This window comes from Grus americana, chromosome 8, assembly GCF_028858705.1.
Source record: "Grus americana isolate bGruAme1 chromosome 8, bGruAme1.mat, whole genome shotgun sequence".
Classification (NCBI taxonomy): domain Eukaryota; kingdom Metazoa; phylum Chordata; class Aves; order Gruiformes; family Gruidae; genus Grus; species Grus americana.
Window position 1 is genome coordinate 13989427 of NC_072859.1, and position 23352 is coordinate 14012778.

A 23352-nucleotide genomic window follows, 5' to 3' on the forward strand; every position below is an offset into this window, starting at 1 on the left:
AGGGGAAGGACAAGGTATTATTGAATGTGATTAAAGAGTAATGAGCTATGATATGAAAATGTAAATTTCAGCTTACTGATAAAAATAAATCTGCCTATAAAGTCCATTAGGCAGTAGAGTAGCTTTTCAAAAGAAGTCACTGATGCATCAACAAAGCTATGTTAAAAGTAGAGCAGATAAAACGCTTAAGAGATAAATGGAGAGGATCATCTTGTAATTATAGTGCAACTGAAATGACCCCAATGGTGTTATCCAACCTTTTGATCTCTAAGTGAGGGCTAAACAGAACATGGCATTTGAGTGTGAAGATTGAATGAACAGAAAGCCACCTGTGACACTAGAAGATGAATATTTTTCCAAAGTCAGCAGATATGGAAAGAGCAATTGTATTGCATCCATGACAAATGGGAATATAGCAGTAGTAATTCAGGGATGGATTACATGATGTTTCCTTCTTTTAGAAAAACACAACCTTCCACAGTGAAATTACATCACTTCGCCAGTTTGTCAGCTTTGTAAATAAGCTGCAGACTTGTTGACACAAACCTTGTCCAATCTCATGTGAGGTGAGAAAATGACTTGACTGGTTGTACAATGAGTTTATGATACTTGCACAGTGCAACAAGGGAATATCAGTAGAGACAATATGTGGCTTTCCTCATGAAGAGCAGTAGAAGGCATTTGCCCACAATGTAGAAAACCAGGCAAGTGGTTTTTATTGCAGCTATTTTGACTTCTGCTTTTGCATATGTAGGGGCTCCTTAGACAGAAGTGACATGTTCACTTCCCTTGGCAAGCAGCAGAATACCTATCTATAGACCACAACTTAATTTATGATATTGAGGCTGGCGATGAATGTGGTAGCCATTGTATATGTAAAAGAGGGCTAATTTAAAAAATCTGTAGAAGCAGATACTGAAATAGATTTCAAAGAAAAGTAGAAAACTAGATCCAAATCAACTGCTCAAATTTGTCTGCCACATTTCCTTCTGTCTTGTATCATCTGAGGTCTCCTATCAAGAGATTTTAACATCTCATTTCTCTTACACAGCATACAATCCTGACACCAAAATGTGGCAGTCTATTTGTCAGCACAATGTCATTACTTTTACTTTCATAGAGTAAATAGATGATTTGCTACAAGTTACAACCTCATAAAGATCTATCACAGCTGTTCTAAGATATAATCTCTTTTCCCAGTTAAAGCATGAAAGTCCTATCTACAATACACAAACACGGTGCTTGCTGATCCACTTGCTTTAGCCCTGTCTCTTTGTTGTTTCAATCGTCTGCAATTCCTACCCATGGATACAGAGTTTTGTGCTCTAGACAAGTCATCCAGAAGGAGTTTACCTGTTCTCTGTTTGTGTTCCCTCTTGTTATCTATCATTTGTGTTTATTCATCTTGTCAATATCATATTTGTCAACACCGGTATTCATTCTAGCTTACCACCTTTCTAATTGTTCTGCCGTGTTGTCTGTCCACCACTGACTACTCTGTCCTGTCACTGTCATCACTGTGCATACCAGCTGTCCGTTGCTAACTGCACTGTCTAGTAAAGGGTAGATTCAATGAGTATTTGTATGATGACAGAAATGTGCACAGAACCTAGATCGAGAAAGCTAATTTTTTCCTTATGTGTTACTAGCCTTTATTGCATTAGTTACTGCTATACCCTATTTTCTGTCCTGATAGGATTCAGAGGAACTTGCTTGAGTTGCGGTGAGATTAGTTTGTGGAAATCCACATTCTCTCTATGCCCATTTAGCCATCCTAGGATCTATCTCAGCAGGAAGGTTCTGATGTATTATTGATCCCTCTATTATTTTGCTGCAGCTTCACTGTAAGATATTATCCTGCCATTTTCTACCAGACCATGCAAATTATATATGTTTAAATACAGTCAAGATGGTGGTTACAGACACTGAAAGCAGGAGAGTAAAAGACAAATGTAGGATATTCGAATGTCAGTAGAGAGGTGTGGGTATGTGTTTATGAAGCTACCATCATTTCCAAGAAGTTTCTATTTAGGAAAATGCTATTCTTGCAAATGTATTGCTTTGTGGGAAGCATTAGTGGGCCCATAGATCAAGGCTGCTGCTGCATCTGTTGTGCTTTGAACAGTGGGCTGTGACCACAGGACTTAACAAGTGCTTGTTTACTTCACTTTTCTTGCTAACTAAGGCTATACAAGAAGCTTTTTCCATTCACACTGGTTTTAGTGTCAGAAAACAAGAAAACACCTGAAAAAAGAAGAGGGGGGAAAAAAGCCAAAATTACCCTTTTTGCACTGATGTTAATCTGGCTGGCTCAATGTTCTTTTCCTCTTCTTTTTGTTGTTGCTAAAGATTACGACTGCTGAGATTCAACTTCATTAGTATCTAAATGACCTAAATTCAGTCAATGGCTATTCTGCAAGTGAATGTTTTTATCCTGTGAGCTCAGACAGCAATTATTTCAGCTTAGTCTTGACAATTTCCAAGACACAGATATGCCTACAAAATCTTAAAGGCAGAAGACTTTGGACAATAATGGTGTAACAAACAGTTCATTTTAAATATGGGCAAATTCCAGTACTTAAAATATACCATGAGGTCTGTAAAATAATGATTCAAAATTTTAGTGACTACCTCCCACACACAATATAAGGCAACAGCTCAGGAATAATATGAATGTAAATTAGGCTAATATCTGAATGTTCATTATTGTAAACATAATGAGTTCCCTGTAGTCATCTTGCTCAAATTCTAAAGGTTAACTTTCTTCAAGGGTCTTCTGACTGACTTGGTGCTCCACAGAGTATTCAGAACATTGCAGAAATTAGCATCCACAGTTGTTACCATTTGTCAACTATGAACACAGAGAAATAGCTAAGCTTCCAAAGGCTTTCTTCATAATTGGAATGAAAAATAAAATATGATGGTAGTGGTGTATATTTACCACAACATCACCCTTTCTTTTTTCCTGGGAGGGGAAGAAGAAAAAAAAATAAACCTTGGAATAATAAGGAAGTATAATGCAGTTAATTAAGCTGGCTACTCCTCCATCTTGGTGGCTGGATAATGCAATGTAATTCTTAGTTTAGGACCAAGGAAGACAACAGAATTTCATTCTCTGACAGATGTTTGGTATTTCCATTTTCAGCTCACAAGCACCCCAGAATCTCTCACACTTTACTGCTCCCCTACAGGTGTAAGTCACTTTCATAATTGTACCTTAAATGCTCTGCCTACTTAACCCAGAACACTTAGTGTGCCAACTGGGTGAAAACCCAAGCACTTTGACTATAGTAACTGGAGATAGTTCACCACTGTCATCTCAAACAGTGTCACCACAATATTTATGACCAAGACCTTTGTATTAAATGTCATCTGAAAGGCAACATATTTAGTAGCATTTTTCTAGTAGCATTCTTTCACTTCACCATTGTGATTTAACATTAAGGCAAAGTGAAAATTGCTGTGGCATGAAAACATTTGCAAAGACAGTATCTGCATGTTGTTCACAATACGTTGTGTGGTGAGAGTAATAGACTAAGACTGTTAAAAACACAGACTGCAGATAAAGGAAACAAACACATGATCAGCAATTAAAAAGTTAGTGTTATGTTTTGAGTTTTTAATTTGATTCCCTTTAAAAAAAAACTTGAATAAAATTTTCACAGTCTATAAAAAAGATGATAGACTGCTAGCTTCCCTTTGCAGAACTCTTTCTTCTGTTAGAAAAATAAGAGTGATTCACGGAAATAATAAGCTGACACAGAGGCATGCAGAGCTGAACAAAGGTTTCCATTTTTGCTGTTGCATTGAGCTGAGAAAATAAATTTCCATGAATAATTCAGTAAAATTAACCTTCTTGTCCACTCATAGACAATCCACTAGAAGTTCATGATTTTTTTAATATCACTGTTTATTTCGTGTTATCTGTCAAATACATAATTATTTTAACTCTGTGGATTAAAACGACTGAAAGGACAAATCATCTTGTGATATATCAGACCCATCATTTCTCTTTTCTGATTGGGTAACTGTGAAAATCTTTACTGCCTGTATGTGTCTCTCTATCAACTTAAGTATTTCTACGCAATTCCACATACAAGTAGCCATTCACTTTGCTTTATTGTGCAACACTTCCATTAAATTCTGCTCCCTATTATGCTGAAAGCTACATACAGAGACAGAACTAAGGTAAGAAAAGAAAAAAAGGAAAAGCAAAAAAAAAAAAATAAAGGGACAAAAAGAAAAAGCATGAACAAATTTACAAACTTACTGTGCAATTATAGAAGCAGAGATTAATTTAGAAAGAGACAACTATTTATCCAGTTTATCCAATTACTTGCTTAGCTCCACTAATCTCTTGTCAGTGAACGCTACTTATGCACCAGAACAGTCATGGTATGAGAAGGCACCCTCATATGTTGGATACCAAATCAGCTCCACATAACTTCCTTAGTTATTGGCGGGAAAGCTGCCAAGCCTGTGCTGTGCCTGTGTAGTTCTCGGAGATACTGCAGAATAAGCAAGACTAATGCACCTCAGAGACAAGCATATGCTGTGCTTCAGCCACTGTCACGAGGTCTAAACGATGCTGGGATATACAGCACGCTTCTCAGACACCTTTGGAACAGCCCCAGCGAATGTTCGTTTGCAGCAAGCCGCTGGAGCTAACGGTGGAAGATCTGTGGTGTTGATGTGTACAGGCACAAGCTGACTGACTGTCAGCCAGGCAACCTGCTGGCTTGACTGATGTCATAGGCTGGACTAATTGATTGCACGGCCCAGCTTCCTCTGCTGACCCAGACCCCAGGTTTGGCTTGTCGCAAGAATCGGATAAACCATCTGTGTGCGTAGGCACCGCTCATAGCCGACTGCCCACAACGTGGTTGCTCTGGGATACAGATGCGTGGCTGCGTATCGGCCTTGGAAATACCACATTTAAGCTTACCCAGGTGTTGGCTTGGGGGGGGGTGGGGGGGGGGTGTATTTTATTTTCTCCCATGCTTCTGTGACCTGGGAAACGGAGTGCTGCGTTGCCTTAAAACCCGCAACTGCACTGCCGCTAATAATGACGCGATAAAGTTACAGTCCGATTCATTAAGGCAAAAAGCATTACTCTTCAATTTGATTGCCATTTATTATTCGTTAGATACAGAGAATCACTCATCCTCAAATACCAAGGAATTGCATACGGGGAAACAGTAAATGCACAGACCAAACGGAGAAGGACATTTCTCCTGAGTTACAGCTTGGCATTAACATGAATTGCAATGAATGGATCTTCAGCACTGTTACTAATCTGGAAATTAGCCATTCCATCTCCAGAAACATACACCTGTATTCCAGTACATTGGTTGCCCTCCTTTTGTCCAGAAATAACATCACAGTAGGTACCAGCAGGCAGTCCAGTTTGCAAATCGGTGTTCATATACCTATGTGAAAATAAGTGAATGCTATTTATTCATTGTTTCCAAAACAGATATTTCAAACTGGGTATAGGATTGTGAACCTGACGCTACTGCCTTACTTTGAAGGGCAATGTACAGTGTGAGCTTTCTGATGCTATCCCTGCTTCACTCTCTATGCTCCTGTTTTGGCCTCACTGGACCTGGCATGCAATTGAATGATTCTAGCTCGGGGTGTAGGGATCGCTCTGATCAGGAGAAGAGGACGTTCCCCTTCCCTTCAGTACTGCTGATGAGGGATGCTATGTTTCTCCCTGGGGACCCAGTCTCTCCCACTGACTTACCAGTCATCATTATTGAAAACGATGAAGCCTTTATTACCACGGCCAAAAGCTACTTGATTGTTGCCGTTGTCCCACCAGTTGGAGAAAGGCTCACCGTCCACCACATTACGGAAGATAACCATGTTCCTGAAAATACAAGGAATGGCTGTCACTGTGGCTGCCAGGGCCCTAAAGCCACGAGGAACATGAAGCAAAAGCAACTGCTTTTACTTATTTTTTCCTACACAGTGTCCTACTTTATTTGACGCCAGCGATGTTCACAGACCCAGTCGTTGCCACAGGTAGTGTCTGCATTGATTGTAACAGGCTTTGTTGATCCATCTGAGTTGCTTGGTGGTCCAATCCAGTCATTGACGTCCTGTTAGTAAAAAGTGACCTATAATACTTCTTATGGAAAATACAGAGAGCCTGCCTGTAGAGGAAAGCCAGATGGAGCATCAGATTTCCACCTGCGAGATCCAACATGGGGCAGAGAAATCACTTTAACAAATTTCAGTGCTCTGGACTGCTGCTCCGGCTCTCTTCTCATCCTTATTCACCACAAATATATCTTCAGCATTACAAGCTTACCTTCCCATCTACAAAAGATCTTGCCCAGCGAAAACTTGACATCACACGCGTGAACCCGTACGGATGAGCAAGCATGAAACCAACTGCCATTTTATAAAGCCTGTTTGTTAGACACAAAACAAAAAAAGTAATGAGACGCGGAAAGAGAAACCGTGCCAAAGAACAGATAGACAAGCACGCAAAAGGACGAAGCATGGCCCAGGCAAGGGCGATCCCTTACCTGGCGTCCCAGAAGGTTAGAATGGAAGCTCCACCGGCCCCATGGCCCCGCTGGTTGTCGTGATTATCCACAAAAACCAGGGCTCTGTCGGAAGGCACAAAGCCCCAGCCTTCTCCCCAGTTCCTAGCCGAAAACACAAAGACTTGAAGCCACCCTGTCAACTGGTGTATCCAGCGTACCCCAGAGAAGTCACAGCACCTTCATCCTTACTTTAAGTAGGCCATCTTTTCTCCATTCCACCTGCGGATCACCGTCCCCAGTTTTGCACCGTATTTGAATTCTGTCACTCGGCCGTTTCCAAAGTAGTCACTGCCTTTGATCGGCTCTCCGCCCAAGTCAATTACCTGGTACACAAAGGAGAAACTGTGCATCTGTTCTCGTCTCACAGCGACCAGAAATACCGTATGCGTTCATCAACACTAGTTCTTGCTTTATATATTGAGAGAAAAAATATTGAAGTATGTTTATTTCTGCTGTGCAGATCAATCCAAAGTCGGTATAATACGAGATGAACACATGTAAAAACACGATTGAAGAAGGAAAATGTAAAGTCGAATGAAAATCTGTTGTGGAGGCATTTTTAAAAAGCAAAACTACTTATACTTGCAGGGCTGCTCCAAAGAAATGGCTAGCTCTTTCCGGGTTAAAGTTGGATGAAGACGTACTACTGCCATTCCTCTGAAGGAGGAAGGTAAAAGAGATACCAAGGACAACCATAAAGGAAAAAACACGCGGATTACCTCCTGGTAAATGAAAGGTCTTGTTCCTGCAGAAAACCAGTTAGTATTTAGATCTTTCAGCTTGTCCAGAAACGCTTTTATGTCCTCAGGCCACATATGCTTGGCAGCATCAATTCGGAAGCCTGCTACGCCAATATCAATGAGATAGTTCATGTACTCTGCAACTTTTGAGCGTACATAGTCCTTCTCCAGGGCCAGATCAAGAAGGCCACTCAAGCGACAATCCCGGACCTGTGTAATGGGGAAGAAAAAAGAGAAAGTTTTGAGGTGCCACTCTGTCATCTTGTAAAAGCTTTCAATGAACTGTTTGCGTGTTTCGAGCCATAAAATCAATTCTGGTTGGATAGCTAATTTGCATAGAAGAGAATTATTATGCCAAGGTCTGCACCAAGACCTAGGTAAATTTACTATACAGCTCAATAATGACGTTAGGACAGTTGGTGAAGGATATCACCTCCTGTGCAGATGGCATCAGAATTGAGGATGAGAAACTGCGTGGTGTATTGTTACAAAATGGCCAAAGGAAGAGCAGTATCCTTGAGAAAGAACTGCCACACATTCTGTCTACAAAAAAGAGGAAGTTGCTCAGCCAGGGTACCACCTTGCACTGCTGTCAATTTTCCAAGGGGGCTCCTTATCATGATCGGCTGGGTTTACAAGCTGTGAGAAGGAGCTCAGTACACTGAGCTGCGTACACTGAGCTCAGTTCAGGAGCAAACTTCTGCACATGCCCACGGGAAACATGTGGGGACGGTTCTTGATTTCTCAGTGCATAGAATATTTTGCACCACGCATACCTTTCCTGTACCTATGTTCGCTACTTCATGCACTTGTTAGGTGACTGAACACAGGTTTTGTGAGAAACTACTTCCTTTGTCCTTACTGTAATCTTTACACAACAGGTTAAAAAAAAAAAAAAGAAAAACAAAAAAAGGAAAAAGATTTCCAACTTTTTCCAGAGACTGTTACCTGATACATATCACCATAATTTTGAATTTCTCCATTTCCACTGTGACATTTCCCATCATTGAAATCCCAGCCAGAGTATGGCACAGCTGGAAAATCTTCACTCCCAGCATTAAAATAGCTTCCACAGGTAGAATGCGTGCCTGAGCCACCCGCAGCCCCACACATGTGGTTGACAACAGCATCCACATAAATACGAACCTGGAAAAGCAAAAAGGGCATTTCAGCGTGTTTCATAATGATGGTGAAGTAATAGCCAGAGCTTTACCACATCACTATTAATGAGATCTTTTTTCCCCCTTCAGTTTATTCTCAGTTTATGCCTCCTTTGAGGACCGCAGCAGTAACTTCCCTCAGGTGATGCAGCACTCCTTGCCGTAGCAGATCCAGATTTTCAAGGCACTTACTCCTACGTTGTTGCATCTGGTCACCATGTCTCTGAATTCATTTTCGTTTCCTGATCGAGTGCAGAGCTTGTAACTGATGGGCTGGTATCTTTCCCACCAGGGTCTGTTCGGGTTAGTAATGACAATATTTTCATTTGGAGGCGAAACCTGCAGATGAAATGATGTACTTTGATAAGAAATCAGTTGGTTTTATGTCAACATTTTAAGGGCAAAATCTGCACTCAGCACCTCTGCCCTCAGAGGCAGGCTAGCACCCAACCCAGTCTTTCTCTCCCACAGCATAAGCTCAGGTCTGTGAGGTGTCCGTCTTGTGGACTGGCAAGAAAGAAGTGGGCTTTTTTTGTTCCTGTGGGCTGCCCAGGTCCAGCACGGGCCTGCTTTCAAGGACACGTGCATGGGAGGGCTGAAGCCACAGGAATCGCTTTTACCTGGAACAGTGACATCTTTAGGAAAGCCAAAACTCGATGCTTATGCACTTCTCAGAACAAGGTAAAGAGGAAAATTTAGCTTTGCAGAGGAAGCGTTGCAGAGGAAAGCGTGCCCCTTTGTAACTGATCTGCTAGAGATACAGTATCATCCATTGTCCCTGAAAGGCTCTAGGGTTGCATCTAACAGCAGCTACCACTTCCATGCGCCGCTTTCCAGCTCCAAAGGTACTGAGAGCCGTCTGTCTCCGATTCAGGCATTTTGATTTATTAATGAAATGCTACAATGTCATTTTTTTACCTACTCAGAGGAAACAACTTACCTGAACTCCTCCAAATCCATTAGGAGCTAAATAGCGTTCGCACTCAAGAGCAATATCGGCCCAGCGCCATTCAAAGAGATGTACAATAGACGTCCTCCCAGCCTGAGTATTGGGGTTGTATTGCCCCCAGCAAAACCCTACAGCTGCGAGTAGGAGAAGGACTTGCATGATGCCTTCGGTAAAAGGCTGCGGTCTCTCCCCTGGCAATTTATACTCCCGCAAGATGACAAAGTTCCCATTGCAGCTGTCGCAATTCACATAGATCAATGCTATCAGTTATTATTTGGCTAGCTAGCTTGCTATCATTCTTCTGGTTTGGTTTGTTTTTTTTTTTTTTCCTGGATTTCCCAACAGCTGAAGATAAAATACCTTTTCACAATGATTAGCTGTTATCATAAACCAAGCACTATGTGAGCAGTGCAACCAGATTCAGAATTGTACTACTTCCAATCTTGTAAACAAAGATACTTTGTGAAAAGTACTCCAAAACATAACGCATAGGCTCTGGAAGGTAAAAGGAAAGGGGGGTGATTCAAAGACAACTGGAAATCTAACAGCTCTAGAAGAACGAATGAGTTTGCCAGCATTCAGAGGCATCTCAGAGTTAGCGAGAGCTCAAGCCAGGATGCCTGATCAGCCTCTTGCAGTCAATAACAGATCACACAACACGTCGTGGGTCTTCCCCTGATGAATTACACTGGTAACTAGAAACCGAACCCTTGTGATGCCTGAAGTTCTTCTAGCGTCATTGCCCAGTCCCTGCTAGGAACTGTTACTGGTTTTCTTCACACGGTCATGCGGAGCAACTGTCGCTCAACCTGATTGAAAGTGATCAGAGCTGCAAGTGTTTTCCTCGCCAACAAAGACTCTGCATAAATTTTATTCTCACTTTAAATGACCAATGATTCATCTGAGTCAAGGAAGGAAACCCAAAATCAGATGTAAAGTGATAATGCAGATGAGTTTTAGCTGCCTGACACAAAACCGAACTTGAAAGCCAGAGCTGTTGCTCAAGTCCCTTCTGGCTTTTCCTACAATTTCCTCCTCCTTCAAAAAAAAAAACCAACCAAACAAACAAAAAAACCCACCCCAAAAACCTGACTTTTGCTCATGACATGGTTTCAGGTCTTCGTTTGGAACTGACTTACAAGATCAAGGTCTCAGCAACAGCACTCCATGAATAAGCTTGTCATGCTAATGATGAAACAACACTCTGAGAGAATACGAAGACCAGAAAATCCCTGACATTTGATGAATATCTATGAGAAAAACAAAAAGTCCACAAAATGGCACATCTGCTCCAAGAGAAAAGAAACTTCAGCGCACTTTGTACCTGAAATGCCGCTAGTAGGTTCTTTCCGAAACTAGCCATACCATTGAATATGTCACATGCATCCTTCTCTTTCCCAGAATTTGTCTTCAAGGACGAAACGCAGAAGCAAGTCTCATTTGCCCACCTGTTCATTTTCATATCACATACCTTATCAAAGGTCTCTTTTTCCACTACAACAATGAAATAGTAAATGACTGCGAATGACCTTGCCTATTCCCTAGCAGTATAGGAGCCAGTGAGATGATTGCACCTTGTGATTACCAATTCAGTGAGAACAGACACACCCCCATTCCTCAGTATCACCAAGAGCAACTACAGGTGCCTGAGGTTCCTTGTCACAGCACCATTCCCTGTGGGGTTCCGTCGATGCGATAGCGTGTCACTGCAGAACATCCGGTTTCCAATGACATGCGTTTTTCTACTGAAATACACTGCTGTCAGCCAAGGCGAGTAAGGCCCCATCCTTGATGGCCTGATGCAATGGCTGGCCAACCCACCGGCAAGGGGACTGGGAGCCCTCACGTCACAGGCTATTCGGCAGCTCGAGCTGAACAGGCTGCAGTGTTTTAGCATGCTGAGGAAAGGCATGAGGGCAGGAGAGAAGGTGGCCGTCCAGCATTGACAATTTATGAGCCTTTCTGAAGTATAACCCCAAGTAGAAATGTTTTACCAAGCCATTTCAAACATCGCATCTCTCTCGGTATGGCAACAATGTCAGGTGCCTACCAAATTGGCTCTGATTTTCAGGGGACTGTTAGGGGACTTGAAGCTTTGGGCGGACGAGACATTGGAGGGGTTTGGCTTTGTTTTGAAGTCCCATGTTTTAATCCATTTGATCCTCCAGTATCATTGGAAACCTGGTTGTGAGGAATTGAAGGATGCAAAGGCTAGAAGACGGTGAAACGAGACCCTTTTATTTGCAAGCTTTTATACTGCAAACCTAAAAAAAAAAAAAAAAAAAAAGCAGGCTTGCTTTTATATGTCCGTGTGGTTGGAGCACAGCTCTGTCAATCGAATAGACAATGGACACCGTGCTGCAACGGCAGCGTATTCCCCATACACTGCTGCAGCGTCAACGCATACACAAGACCTAGCAGCACATGACTGGCCAGTAAACCCCTCCAAAGGAAGAAGGCTCAGAGGACACTGGCAAGGGTGACTTGCCCATGAAGCTCAGGGACTAATGCAGCCCGTGACTGTCCACAGGTGTTGCACAGAAGGCTCACACAAAGAGGGCTGGGAGGGTGGCCTTTGTTTTAGATAAACAGGTATGTCAGTTGAGTGCATCAGCCAGTAGCGTAACTGTTTCTCCCTGAGTTAACTAAAAGAGTGTGACCGTCTCCCTGGTTTAGCCAGACCGGCGTGGGGAAGCGTGTCCACGTGGTTCAGCGCACCAGAGATCAGAAGAAACCTAAACAACTAGCAAAAGATTTTTCAAAGACAGTAATGGGCTTCAGCTGGTTTCAGCCCACATATTCCTTTCCGGTGACTGGGGACGCCCAGCATCCTGATGGTGAGTGCATTATAGACACTAGTAATGGAGATCATGTCGATGTTGTGATTGAACTGTCTATTGCAATTGTTAGATTGTGCTAGGTGTAAATTATGGTTGTATTGTGAGTTCGGTATATTTTGTATCACTCTGCTAAGTCAGAAAAAGTATCTAGCATCAGTTATCTTCAAATAAGTAAATTTGATACTAAACATTACACTCTCCAAACGTGGAATACCTAGAAGCAGCTGTTCGGAGTGTTGGACTCTGACACAGCGCAATCTAAATGCAATCATCAACCTCACTGCTATTTAGCTTGATCAAATGAGTAATCAATATTGTTGTGCTCTGTCATAACAATGGCTTGAAGGGTATGAAAAGGCATTTAAGCATGCCTGTGTATTAAACGCGGCATTCGATCATTCCCAGACAGGTTATTAAAAACAACATAAAAGACTAAGGGAGATGACAGTCTTAAAGATGCTCACTTAGAGATATTAGACTTGAATTAACATCTTCTAAAAAAAAAACCCCAAAGAACGTGTCTACATTTATTGCTGCTCACCAGACAGGTGAGTATCGTAACGTTACAAAGTTGAGATGTAGGAACTAAAAAAAATCGTGCCAGTTTCCACAGCAGAGATGTATTCATTGTCTTGATTATAAATTTTCAGCTGCCAGGATACTGCCACTACCGCGCGCTACGTGAGATGTCATGCTTTTAAAGCAGCTTTCCTGAAGATTGACTTCAGGGATGTTCTAGCACAAGATGGATGTGAACCCATCCTTTTGCTACCCCAGTCTGCACAAACAAGAGTGATACAAAAGGCGAAGCCAGTCTGTTTCAAAGGGGCACGAGGGCTCCCTGACCTGACCCTGGTGGCAAACAACAGGTTTGCAATGGCTAGTAACGTCCTGCCACATGGGTCTCCCAATCTTTGACGCTGCTCCAGTGAGCAGGCCCAGGGGCTGCATTTTGCCAGCAGGGCCCCTGCCCTCAGCAAGGTGGTGCTGGCCACAGTGAGCAAGGGAGACAGGCGGTGGGTGCAGCCTCAGGGCCAGAGACACTGCCTGGCCCCTTCCTCCCACACCATGACTGCCTCGCCAGGCACTCCGAGCCCCTGGGCACATTGAGAGCCAATATCTGCCCCCATCACCCTGCACTTGCTCTCCCACCACAAAAGGGAAGAGGCCCTTAGCAGCGCACCTTGACCTGAAAAATCATAAATCACAGCACTGCTCTTCCATTTGCCCCTGCAGACTGGGTCACAAGGAGTACTTTTGGCCAATTCTGACTTAAAGCACGGGCTGCGCTCTCGCATTTACCTTGGCATTTTCTCACGGCTGACACGGAAATTGGGAAAGCCGCCAAGCCTGTGCTCTGCCTGCGTAGTTCTCGGAGATGACTAATGCACCTCAGAGACAAGCATATGCTGTGCTTCAGCCACTGTCACGAGGTCTAAACGATGCTGGGATATACAGCACGCTTCTCAGACACCTTTGGAACAGCCCCAGCAAATGTTCGTTTGCAGCAAGCCGCTGGAGCTAACGGTGGAAGATCTGTGGTGTTGATGTGTACAGGCACAAGCTGACTGACTGTCAGCCAGGCAACCCGCTGGCTTGACTGATGTCATAGGCTGGACTAATTGATTGCACGGCCCAGCTTCCTCTGCTGACCCAGACCCCAGGTTTGGCTTGTCGCAAGAATCGGATAAACCGTCTGTGTGCGTAGGCACCGCTCATAGCCGACTGCCCACAACGTGGTTGCTCTGGGATACAGATGCGTGGCTGCGTATCGGCCTTGGAAATACCACATTTAAGCTTACCCAGGTGTTGGCTTGGGGGGGGGTGGGGGGGGGTGGGGGGGGGGGGTGTATTTTATTTTCTCCCATGCTTCTGTGACCTGGGAAACGGAGTGCTGCGTTGCCTTAAAACCCGCAACTGCACTGCCGCTAATAATGACGCGATAAAATTACAGTCCGATTCATTAAGGCAAAAAGCATTACTCTTCAATTTGATTGCCATTTATTATTCGTTAGATACAGAGAATCACTCATCCTCAAATACCAAGGAATTGCATACGGGGAAACAGTAAATGCACAGACCAAACGGAGAAGGACATTTCTCCTGAGTTACAGCTTGGCATTAACATGAATTGCAATGAATGGATCTTCAGCACTGTTACTAATCTGGAAATTAGCCATTCCATCTCCAGAAACATACACCTGTATTCCAGTACATTGGTTGCCCTCCTTTTGTCCAGAAATAACATCACAGTAGGTACCAGCAGGCAGTCCAGTTTGCAAATCGGTGTTCATATACCTATGTGAAAATAAGTGAATGCTATTTATTCATTGTTTCCAAAACAGATATTTCAAACTGGGTATAGGATTGTGAACCTGACGCTACTGCCTTACTTTGAAGGGCAATGTACAGTGTGAGCTTTCTGATGCTATCCCTGCTTCACTCTCTATGCTCCTGTTTTGGCCTCACTGGACCTGGCATGCAATTGAATGATTCTAGCTCGGGGTGTAGGGATCGCTCTGATCAGGAGAAGAGGACGTTCCCCTTCCCTTCAGTACTGCTGATGAGGGATGCTATGTTTCTCCCTGGGGACCCAGTCTCTCCCACTGACTTACCAGTCATCATTATTGAAAACGATGAAGCCTTTATTACCACGGCCAAAAGCTACTTGATTGTTGCCGTTGTCCCACCAGTTGGAGAAAGGCTCACCGTCCACCACATTACGGAAGATAACCATGTTCCTGAAAATACAAGGAATGGCTGTCACTGTGGCTGCCAGGGCCCTAAAGCCACGAGGAACATGAAGCAAAAGCAACTGCTTTTACTTATTTTTTCCTACACAGTGTCCTACTTTATTTGACGCCAGCGATGTTCACAGACCCAGTCGTTGCCACAGGTAGTGTCTGCATTGATTGTAACAGGCTTTGTTGATCCATCTGAGTTGCTTGGTGGTCCAATCCAGTCATTGACGTCCTGTTAGTAAAAAGTGACCTATAATACTTCTTATGGAAAATACAGAGAGCCTGCCTGTAGAGGAAAGCCAGATGGAGCATCAGATTTCCACCTGCGAGATCCAACATGGGGCAGAGAAATCACTTTAACAAATTTCAGTGCTCTGGACTGCTGCTCCGGCTCTCTTCTCATCCTTATTCACCACAAATATATCTTCAGCATTACAAGCTTACCTTCCCATCTACAAAAGATCTTGCCCAGCGAAAACTTGACATCACACGCGTGAACCCGTACGGATGAGCAAGCATGAAACCAACTGCCATTTTATAAAGCCTGTTTGTTAGACACAAAACAAAAAAAGTAATGAGACGCGGAAAGAGAAACCGTGCCAAAGAACAGATAGACAAGCACGCAAAAGGACGAAGCATGGCCCAGGCAAGGGCGATCCCTTACCTGGCGTCCCAGAAGGTTAGAATGGAAGCTCCACCGGCCCCATGGCCCCGCTGGTTGTCGTGATTATCCACAAAAACCAGGGCTCTGTCGGAAGGCACAAAGCCCCAGCCTTCTCCCCAGTTCCTAGCCGAAAACACAAAGACTTGAAGCCACCCTGTCAACTGGTGTATCCAGCGTACCCCAGAGAAGTCACAGCACCTTCATCCTTACTTTAAGTAGGCCATCTTTTCTCCATTCCACCTGCGGATCACCGTCCCCAGTTTTGCACCGTATTTGAATTCTGTCACTCGGCCGTTTCCAAAGTAGTCACTGCCTTTGATCGGCTCTCCGCCCAAGTCAATTACCTGGTACACAAAGGAGAAACTGTGCATCTGTTCTCGTCTCACAGCGACCAGAAATACCGTATGCGTTCATCAACACTAGTTCTTGCTTTATATATTGAGAGAAAAAATATTGAAGTATGTTTATTTCTGCTGTGCAGATCAATCCAAAGTCGGTATAATACGAGATGAACACATGTAAAAACACGATTGAAGAAGGAAAATGTAAAGTCGAATGAAAATCTGTTGTGGAGGCATTTTTAAAAAGCAAAACTACTTATACTTGCAGGGCTGCTCCAAAGAAATGGCTAGCTCTTTCCGGGTTAAAGTTGGATGAAGACGTACTACTGCCATTCCTCTGAAGGAGGAAGGTAAAAGAGATACCAAGGACAACCATAAAGGAAAAAACACGCGGATTACCTCCTGGTAAATGAAAGGTCTTGTTCCTGCAGAAAACCAGTTAGTATTTAGATCTTTCAGCTTGTCCAGAAACGCTTTTATGTCCTCAGGCCACATATGCTTGGCAGCATCAATTCGGAAGCCTGCTACGCCAATATCAATGAGATAGTTCATGTACTCTGCAACTTTTGAGCGTACATAGTCCTTCTCCAGGGCCAGATCAAGAAGGCCACTCAAGCGACAATCCCGGACCTGTGTAATGGGGAAGAAAAAAGAGAAAGTTTTGAGGTGCCACTCTGTCATCTTGTAAAAGCTTTCAATGAACTGTTTGCGTGTTTCGAGCCATAAAATCAATTCTGGTTGGATAGCTAATTTGCATAGAAGAGAATTATTATGCCAAGGTCTGCACCAAGACCTAGGTAAATTTACTATACAGCTCAATAATGACGTTAGGACAGTTGGTGAAGGATATCACCTCCTGTGCAGATGGCATCAGAATTGAGGATGAGAAACTGCGTGGTGTATTGTTACAAAATGGCCAAAGGAAGAGCAGTATCCTTGAGAAAGAACTGCCACACATTCCGTCTACAAAAAAGAGGAAGTTGCTCAGCCAGGGTACCACCTTGCACTGCTGTCAATTTTCCAAGGGGGCTCCTTATCATGATCGGCTGGGTTTACAAGCTGTGAGAAGGAGCTCAGTACACTGAGCTGCGTACACTGAGCTCAGTTCAGGAGCAAACTTCTGCACATGCCCACGGGAAACATGTGGGGACGGTTCTTGATTTCTCAGTGCATAGAATATTTTGCACCACGCATACCTTTCCTGTACCTATGTTCGCTACTTCATGCACTTGTTAGGTGACTGAACACAGGTTTTGTGAGAAACTACTTCCTTTGTCCTTACTGTAATCTTTACACAACAGGTTAAAAAAAAAAAAAAAAAGAAAAACAAAAACAGGAAAAAGATTTCCAACTTTTTCCAGAGACTGTTACCTGATACATATCACCATAATTTTGAATTTCTCCATTTCCACTGTGACATTTCCCATCATTGAAATCCCAGCCAGAGTATGGCACAGCTGGAAAATCTTCACTCCCAGCATTAAAATAGCTTCCACAGGTAGAATGCGTGCCTGAGCCACCCGCAGCCCCACACATGTGGTTGACAACAGCATCCACATAAATACGAACCTGGAAAAGCAAAAAGGGCATTTCAGCGTGTTTCATAATGATGGTGAAGTAATAGCCAGAGCTTTACCACATCACTATTAATGAGATCTTTTTTCCCCCTTCAGTTTATTCTCAGTTTATGCCTCCTTTGAGGACCGCAGCAGTAACTTCCCTCAGGTGATGCAGCACTCCTTGCCGTAGCAGATCCAGATTTTCAAGGCACTTACTCCTACGTTGTTGCATCTGGTCACCATGTCTCTGAATTCATTTTCGTTTCCTGATCGAGTGCAGAGCTTGTAACTGATGGGCTGGTATCTTTCCCACCAGGGTCTGTTCGGGTTAGTAATGACAATATTTTCATTTGGAGGCGAAACCTGCAGATGAAATGATGTACTTTGATAAGAAATCAGTTGGTTTTATGTCAACATTTTAAGGGCAAAATCTGCACTCAGCACCTCTGCCCTCAGAGGCAGGCTAGCACCCAACCCAGTCTTTCTCTCCCACAGCATAAGCTCAGGTCTGTGAGGTGTCCGTCTTGTGGACTGGCAAGAAAGAAGTGGGCTTTTTTTGTTCCTGTGGGCTGCCCAGGTCCAGCACGGGCCTGCTTTCAAGGACACGTGCATGGGAGGGCTGAAGCCACAGGAATCGCTTTTACCTGGAACAGTGACATCTTTAGGAAAGCCAAAACTCGATGCTTATGCACTTCTCTCAGAACAAGGTAAAGAGGAAAATTTAGCTTTGCAGAGGAAGCGTTGCAGAGGAAAGCGTGCCCCTTTGTAACTGATCTGCTAGAGATACAGTATCATCCATTGTCCCTGAAAGGCTCTAGGGTTGCATCTAACAGCAGCTACCACTTCCATGCGCCGCTTTCCAGCTCCAAAGGTACTGAGAGCCGTCTGTCTCCGATTCAGGCATTTTGATTTATTAATGAAATGCTACAATGTCATTTTTTTACCTACTCAGAGGAAACAACTTACCTGAACTCCTCCAAATCCATTAGGAGCTAAATAGCGTTCGCACTCAAGAGCAATATCGGCCCAGCGCCATTCAAAGAGATGTACAATAGACGTCCTCCCAGCCTGAGTATTGGGGTTGTATTGCCCCCAGCAAAACCCTACAGCTGCGAGTAGGAGAAGGACTTGCATGATGCCTTCGGTAAAAGGCTGCGGTCTCTCCCCTGGCAATTTATACTCCCGCAAGATGACAAAGTTCCCATTGCAGCTGTCGCAATTCACATAGATCAATGCTATCAGTTATTATTTGGCTAGCTAGCTTGCTATCATTCTTCTGGTTTGGTTTGTTTTTTTTTTTTTTCCTGGATTTCCCAACAGCTGAAGATAAAATACCTTTTCACAATGATTAGCTGTTATCATAAACCAAGCACTATGTGAGCAGTGCAACCAGATTCAGAATTGTACTACTTCCAATCTTGTAAACAAAGATACTTTGTGAAAAGTACTCCAAAACATAACGCATAGGCTCTGGAAGGTAAAAGGAAAGGGGGGTGATTCAAAGACAACTGGAAATCTAACAGCTCTAGAAGAACGAATGAGTTTGCCAGCATTCAGAGGCATCTCAGAGTTAGCGAGAGCTCAAGCCAGGATGCCTGATCAGCCTCTTGCAGTCAATAACAGATCACACAACACGTCGTGGGTCTTCCCCTGATGAATTACACTGGTAACTAGAAACCGAACCCTTGTGATGCCTGAAGTTCTTCTAGCGTCATTGCCCAGTCCCTGCTAGGAACTGTTACTGGTTTTCTTCACACGGTCATGCGGAGCAACTGTCGCTCAACCTGATTGAAAGTGATCAGAGCTGCAAGTGTTTTCCTCGCCAACAAAGACTCTGCATAAATTTTATTCTCACTTTAAATGACCAATGATTCATCTGAGTCAAGGAAGGAAACCCAAAATCAGATGTAAAGTGATAATGCAGATGAGTTTTAGCTGCCTGACACAAAACCGAACTTGAAAGCCAGAGCTGTTGCTCAAGTCCCTTCTGGCTTTTCCTACAATTTCCTCCTCCTTCAAAAAAAAAAAACCAACCAAACAAACAAAAAAACCCACCCCAAAAACCTGACTTTTGCTCATGACATGGTTTCAGGTCTTCGTTTGGAACTGACTTACAAGATCAAGGTCTCAGCAACAGCACTCCATGAATAAGCTTGTCATGCTAATGATGAAACAACACTCTGAGAGAATACGAAGACCAGAAAATCCCTGACATTTGATGAATATCTATGAGAAAAACAAAAAGTCCACAAAATGGCACATCTGCTCCAAGAGAAAAGAAACTTCAGCGCACTTTGTACCTGAAATGCCGCTAGTAGGTTCTTTCCGAAACTAGCCATACCATTGAATATGTCACATGCATCCTTCTCTTTCCCAGAATTTGTCTTCAAGGACGAAACGCAGAAGCAAGTCTCATTTGCCCACCTGTTCATTTTCATATCACATACCTTATCAAAGGTCTCTTTTTCCACTACAACAATGAAATAGTAAATGACTGCGAATGACCTTGCCTATTCCCTAGCAGTATAGGAGCCAGTGAGATGATTGCACCTTGTGATTACCAATTCAGTGAGAACAGACACACCCCCATTCCTCAGTATCACCAAGAGCAACTACAGGTGCCTGAGGTTCCTTGTCACAGCACCATTCCCTGTGGGGTTCCGTCGATGCGATAGCGTGTCACTGCAGAACATCCGGTTTCCAATGACATGCGTTTTTCTACTGAAATACACTGCTGTCAGCCAAGGCGAGTAAGGCCCCATCCTTGATGGCCTGATGCAATGGCTGGCCAACCCACCGGCAAGGGGACTGGGAGCCCTCACGTCACAGGCTATTCGGCAGCTCGAGCTGAACAGGCTGCAGTGTTTTAGCATGCTGAGGAAAGGCATGAGGGCAGGAGAGAAGGTGGCCGTCCAGCATTGACAATTTATGAGCCTTTCTGAAGTATAACCCCAAGTAGAAATGTTTTACCGAGCCATTTCAAACATCGCATCTCTCTCGGTATGGCAACAATGTCAGGTGCCTACCAAATTGGCTCTGATTTTCAGGGGACTGTTAGGGGACTTGAAGCTTTGGGCGGACGAGACATTGGAGGGGTTTGGCTTTGTTTTGAAGTCCCATGTTTTAATCCATTTGATCCTCCAGTATCATTGGAAACCTGGTTGTGAGGAATTGAAGGATGCAAAGGCTAGAAGACGGTGAAACGAGACCCTTTTATTTGCAAGCTTTTATACTGCAAACCTAAAAAAAAAAAAAAAAAAAAGCAGGCTTGCTTTTATATGTCCGTGTGGTTGGAGCACAGCTCTGTCAATCGAATAGACAATGGACACCGTGCTGCAACGGCAGCGTATTCCCCATACACTGCTGCAGCGTCAACGCATACACAAGACCTAGCAGCACATGACTGGCCAGTAAACCCCTCCAAAGGAAGAAGGCTCAGAGGACACTGGCAAGGGTGACTTGCCCATGAAGCTCAGGGACTAATGCAGCCCGTGACTGTCCACAGGTGTTGCACAGAAGGCTCACACAAAGAGGGCTGGGAGGGTGGCCTTTGTTTTAGATAAACAGGTATGTCAGTTGAGTGCATCAGCCAGTAGCGTAACTGTTTCTCCCTGAGTTAACTAAAAGAGTGTGACCGTCTCCCTGGTTTAGCCAGACCGGCGTGGGGAAGCGTGTCCACGTGGTTCAGCGCACCAGAGATCAGAAGAAACCTAAACAACTAGCAAAAGATTTTTCAAAGACAGTAATGGGCTTCAGCTGGTTTCAGCCCACATATTCCTTTCCGGTGACTGGGGACGCCCAGCATCCTGATGGTGAGTGCATTATAGACACTAGTAATGGAGATCATGTCGATGTTGTGATTGAACTGTCTATTGCAATTGTTAGATTGTGCTAGGTGTAAATTATGGTTGTATTGTGAGTTCGGTATATTTTGTATCACTCTGCTAAGTCAGAAAAAGTATCTAGCATCAGTTATCTTCAAATAAGTAAATTTGATACTAAACATTACACTCTCCAAACGTGGAATACCTAGAAGCAGCTGTTCGGAGTGTTGGACTCTGACACAGCGCAATCTAAATGCAATCATCAACCTCACTGCTATTTAGCTTGATCAAATGAGTAATCAATATTGTTGTGCTCTGTCATAACAATGGCTTGAAGGGTATGAAAAGGCATTTAAGCATGCCTGTGTATTAAACGCGGCATTCGATCATTCCCAGACAGGTTATTAAAAACAACATAAAAGACTAAGGGAGATGACAGTCTTAAAGATGCTCACTTAGAGATATTAGACTTGAATTAACATCTTCTAAAAAAAAAACCCCAAAGAACGTGTCTACATTTATTGCTGCTCACCAGACAGGTGAGTATCGTAACGTTACAAAGTTGAGATGTAGGAACTAAAAAAAATCGTGCCAGTTTCCACAGCAGAGATGTATTCATTGTCTTGATTATAAATTTTCAGCTGCCAGGATACTGCCACTACCGCGCGCTACGTGAGATGTCATGCTTTTAAAGCAGCTTTCCTGAAGATTGACTTCAGGGATGTTCTAGCACAAGATGGATGTGAACCCATCCTTTTGCTACCCCAGTCTGCACAAACAAGAGTGATACAAAAGGCGAAGCCAGTCTGTTTCAAAGGGGCACGAGGGCTCCCTGACCTGACCCTGGTGGCAAACAACAGGTTTGCAATGGCTAGTAACGTCCTGCCACATGGGTCTCCCAATCTTTGACGCTGCTCCAGTGAGCAGGCCCAGGGGCTGCATTTTGCCAGCAGGGCCCCTGCCCTCAGCAAGGTGGTGCTGGCCACAGTGAGCAAGGGAGACAGGCGGTGGGTGCAGCCTCAGGGCCAGAGACACTGCCTGGCCCCTTCCTCCCACACCATGACTGCCTCGCCAGGCACTCCGAGCCCCTGGGCACATTGAGAGCCAATATCTGCCCCCATCACCCTGCACTTGCTCTCCCACCACAAAAGGGAAGAGGCCCTTAGCAGCGCACCTTGACCTGAAAAATCATAAATCACAGCACTGCTCTTCCATTTGCCCCTGCAGACTGGGTCACAAGGAGTACTTTTGGCCAATTCTGACTTAAAGCACGGGCTGCGCTCTCGCATTTACCTTGGCATTTTCTCACGGCTGACACGGAAATTGGGAAAGCCGCCAAGCCTGTGCTCTGCCTGCGTAGTTCTCGGAGATGACTAATGCACCTCAGAGACAAGCATATGCTGTGCTTCAGCCACTGTCACGAGGTCTAAACGATGCTGGGATATACAGCACGCTTCTCAGACACCTTTGGAACAGCCCCAGCAAATGTTCGTTTGCAGCAAGCCGCTGGAGCTAACGGTGGAAGATCTGTGGTGTTGATGTGTACAGGCACAAGCTGACTGACTGTCAGCCAGGCAACCCGCTGGCTTGACTGATGTCATAGGCTGGACTAATTGATTGCACGGCCCAGCTTCCTCTGCTGACCCAGACCCCAGGTTTGGCTTGTCGCAAGAATCGGATAAACCGTCTGTGTGCGTAGGCACCGCTCATAGCCGACTGCCCACAACGTGGTTGCTCTGGGATACAGATGCGTGGCTGCGTATCGGCCTTGGAAATACCACATTTAAGCTTACCCAGGTGTTGGCTTGGGGGGGGGGTGGGGGGGGGTGGGGGGGGGGGGATGTATTTTATTTTCTCCCATGCTTCTGTGACCTGGGAAACGGAGTGCTGCGTTGCCTTAAAACCCGCAACTGCACTGCCGCTAATAATGACGCGATAAAATTACAGTCCGATTCATTAAGGCAAAAAGCATTACTC

At 44.2% G+C, this 23352-nt stretch overlaps 2 protein-coding genes across 2 annotated transcripts; both read right to left on the minus strand.

Annotated features, from left to right (window-relative positions):
• Positions 1 to 5115: 5115 nt before the first annotated feature.
• LOC129209108 (pancreatic alpha-amylase) lies at positions 5116 to 9629 on the minus strand. Its single transcript, XM_054832952.1, has 10 exons — positions 9398 to 9629; positions 8650 to 8796; positions 8246 to 8443; positions 7277 to 7507; positions 6747 to 6880; positions 6537 to 6659; positions 6317 to 6416; positions 5983 to 6104; positions 5747 to 5872; positions 5116 to 5429 (listed from the first exon to the last, which is right to left on the minus strand). Exons 1-10 carry the CDS (start codon positions 9563 to 9565, stop codon positions 5240 to 5242), a joined length of 1539 nt encoding a protein of 512 aa, XP_054688927.1. The 5' UTR covers positions 9566 to 9629; the 3' UTR covers positions 5116 to 5239.
• A 4601-nt stretch (positions 9630 to 14230) lies between these two features.
• On the minus strand, positions 14231 to 18749 carry LOC129209107 (pancreatic alpha-amylase). Its single transcript, XM_054832951.1, has 10 exons — positions 18518 to 18749; positions 17768 to 17914; positions 17364 to 17561; positions 16392 to 16622; positions 15862 to 15995; positions 15652 to 15774; positions 15432 to 15531; positions 15098 to 15219; positions 14862 to 14987; positions 14231 to 14544 (listed from the first exon to the last, which is right to left on the minus strand). Exons 1-10 carry the CDS (start codon positions 18683 to 18685, stop codon positions 14355 to 14357), a joined length of 1539 nt encoding a protein of 512 aa, XP_054688926.1. The 5' UTR covers positions 18686 to 18749; the 3' UTR covers positions 14231 to 14354.
• Positions 18750 to 23352: the final 4603 nt, after the last annotated feature.

What these genes read in the sequence shown, in the direction of transcription:
- LOC129209108 (XM_054832952.1), bottom strand. Translation starts at nt 9,565, where the DNA reads ATGCAAGTCCTTCTCCTACTCGCAGCTGTAGGGTTTTGCTGGGGGCAA. An exon ending in GAAAAGATGGCCTACTTAAA is followed by an intron (nt 6,660 to 6,746) that starts GTAAGGATGAAG and finishes GTTTTCGGCTAG; the next exon opens with GAACTGGGGAGAAGGCTGGG. An exon ending in GATCTTTTGTAGATGGGAAG is followed by an intron (nt 6,105 to 6,316) that starts GTAAGCTTGTAA and finishes TTTTACTAACAG; the next exon opens with GACGTCAATGACTGGATTGG.
- LOC129209107 (XM_054832951.1), bottom strand. Translation starts at nt 18,685, where the DNA reads ATGCAAGTCCTTCTCCTACTCGCAGCTGTAGGGTTTTGCTGGGGGCAA. An exon ending in ATGGATTTGGAGGAGTTCAG is followed by an intron (nt 17,915 to 18,517) that starts GTAAGTTGTTTC and finishes TTTCATCTGCAG; the next exon opens with GTTTCGCCTCCAAATGAAAA. An exon ending in CTAACCTTCTGGGACGCCAG is followed by an intron (nt 15,532 to 15,651) that starts GTAAGGGATCGC and finishes TCTAACAAACAG; the next exon opens with GCTTTATAAAATGGCAGTTG.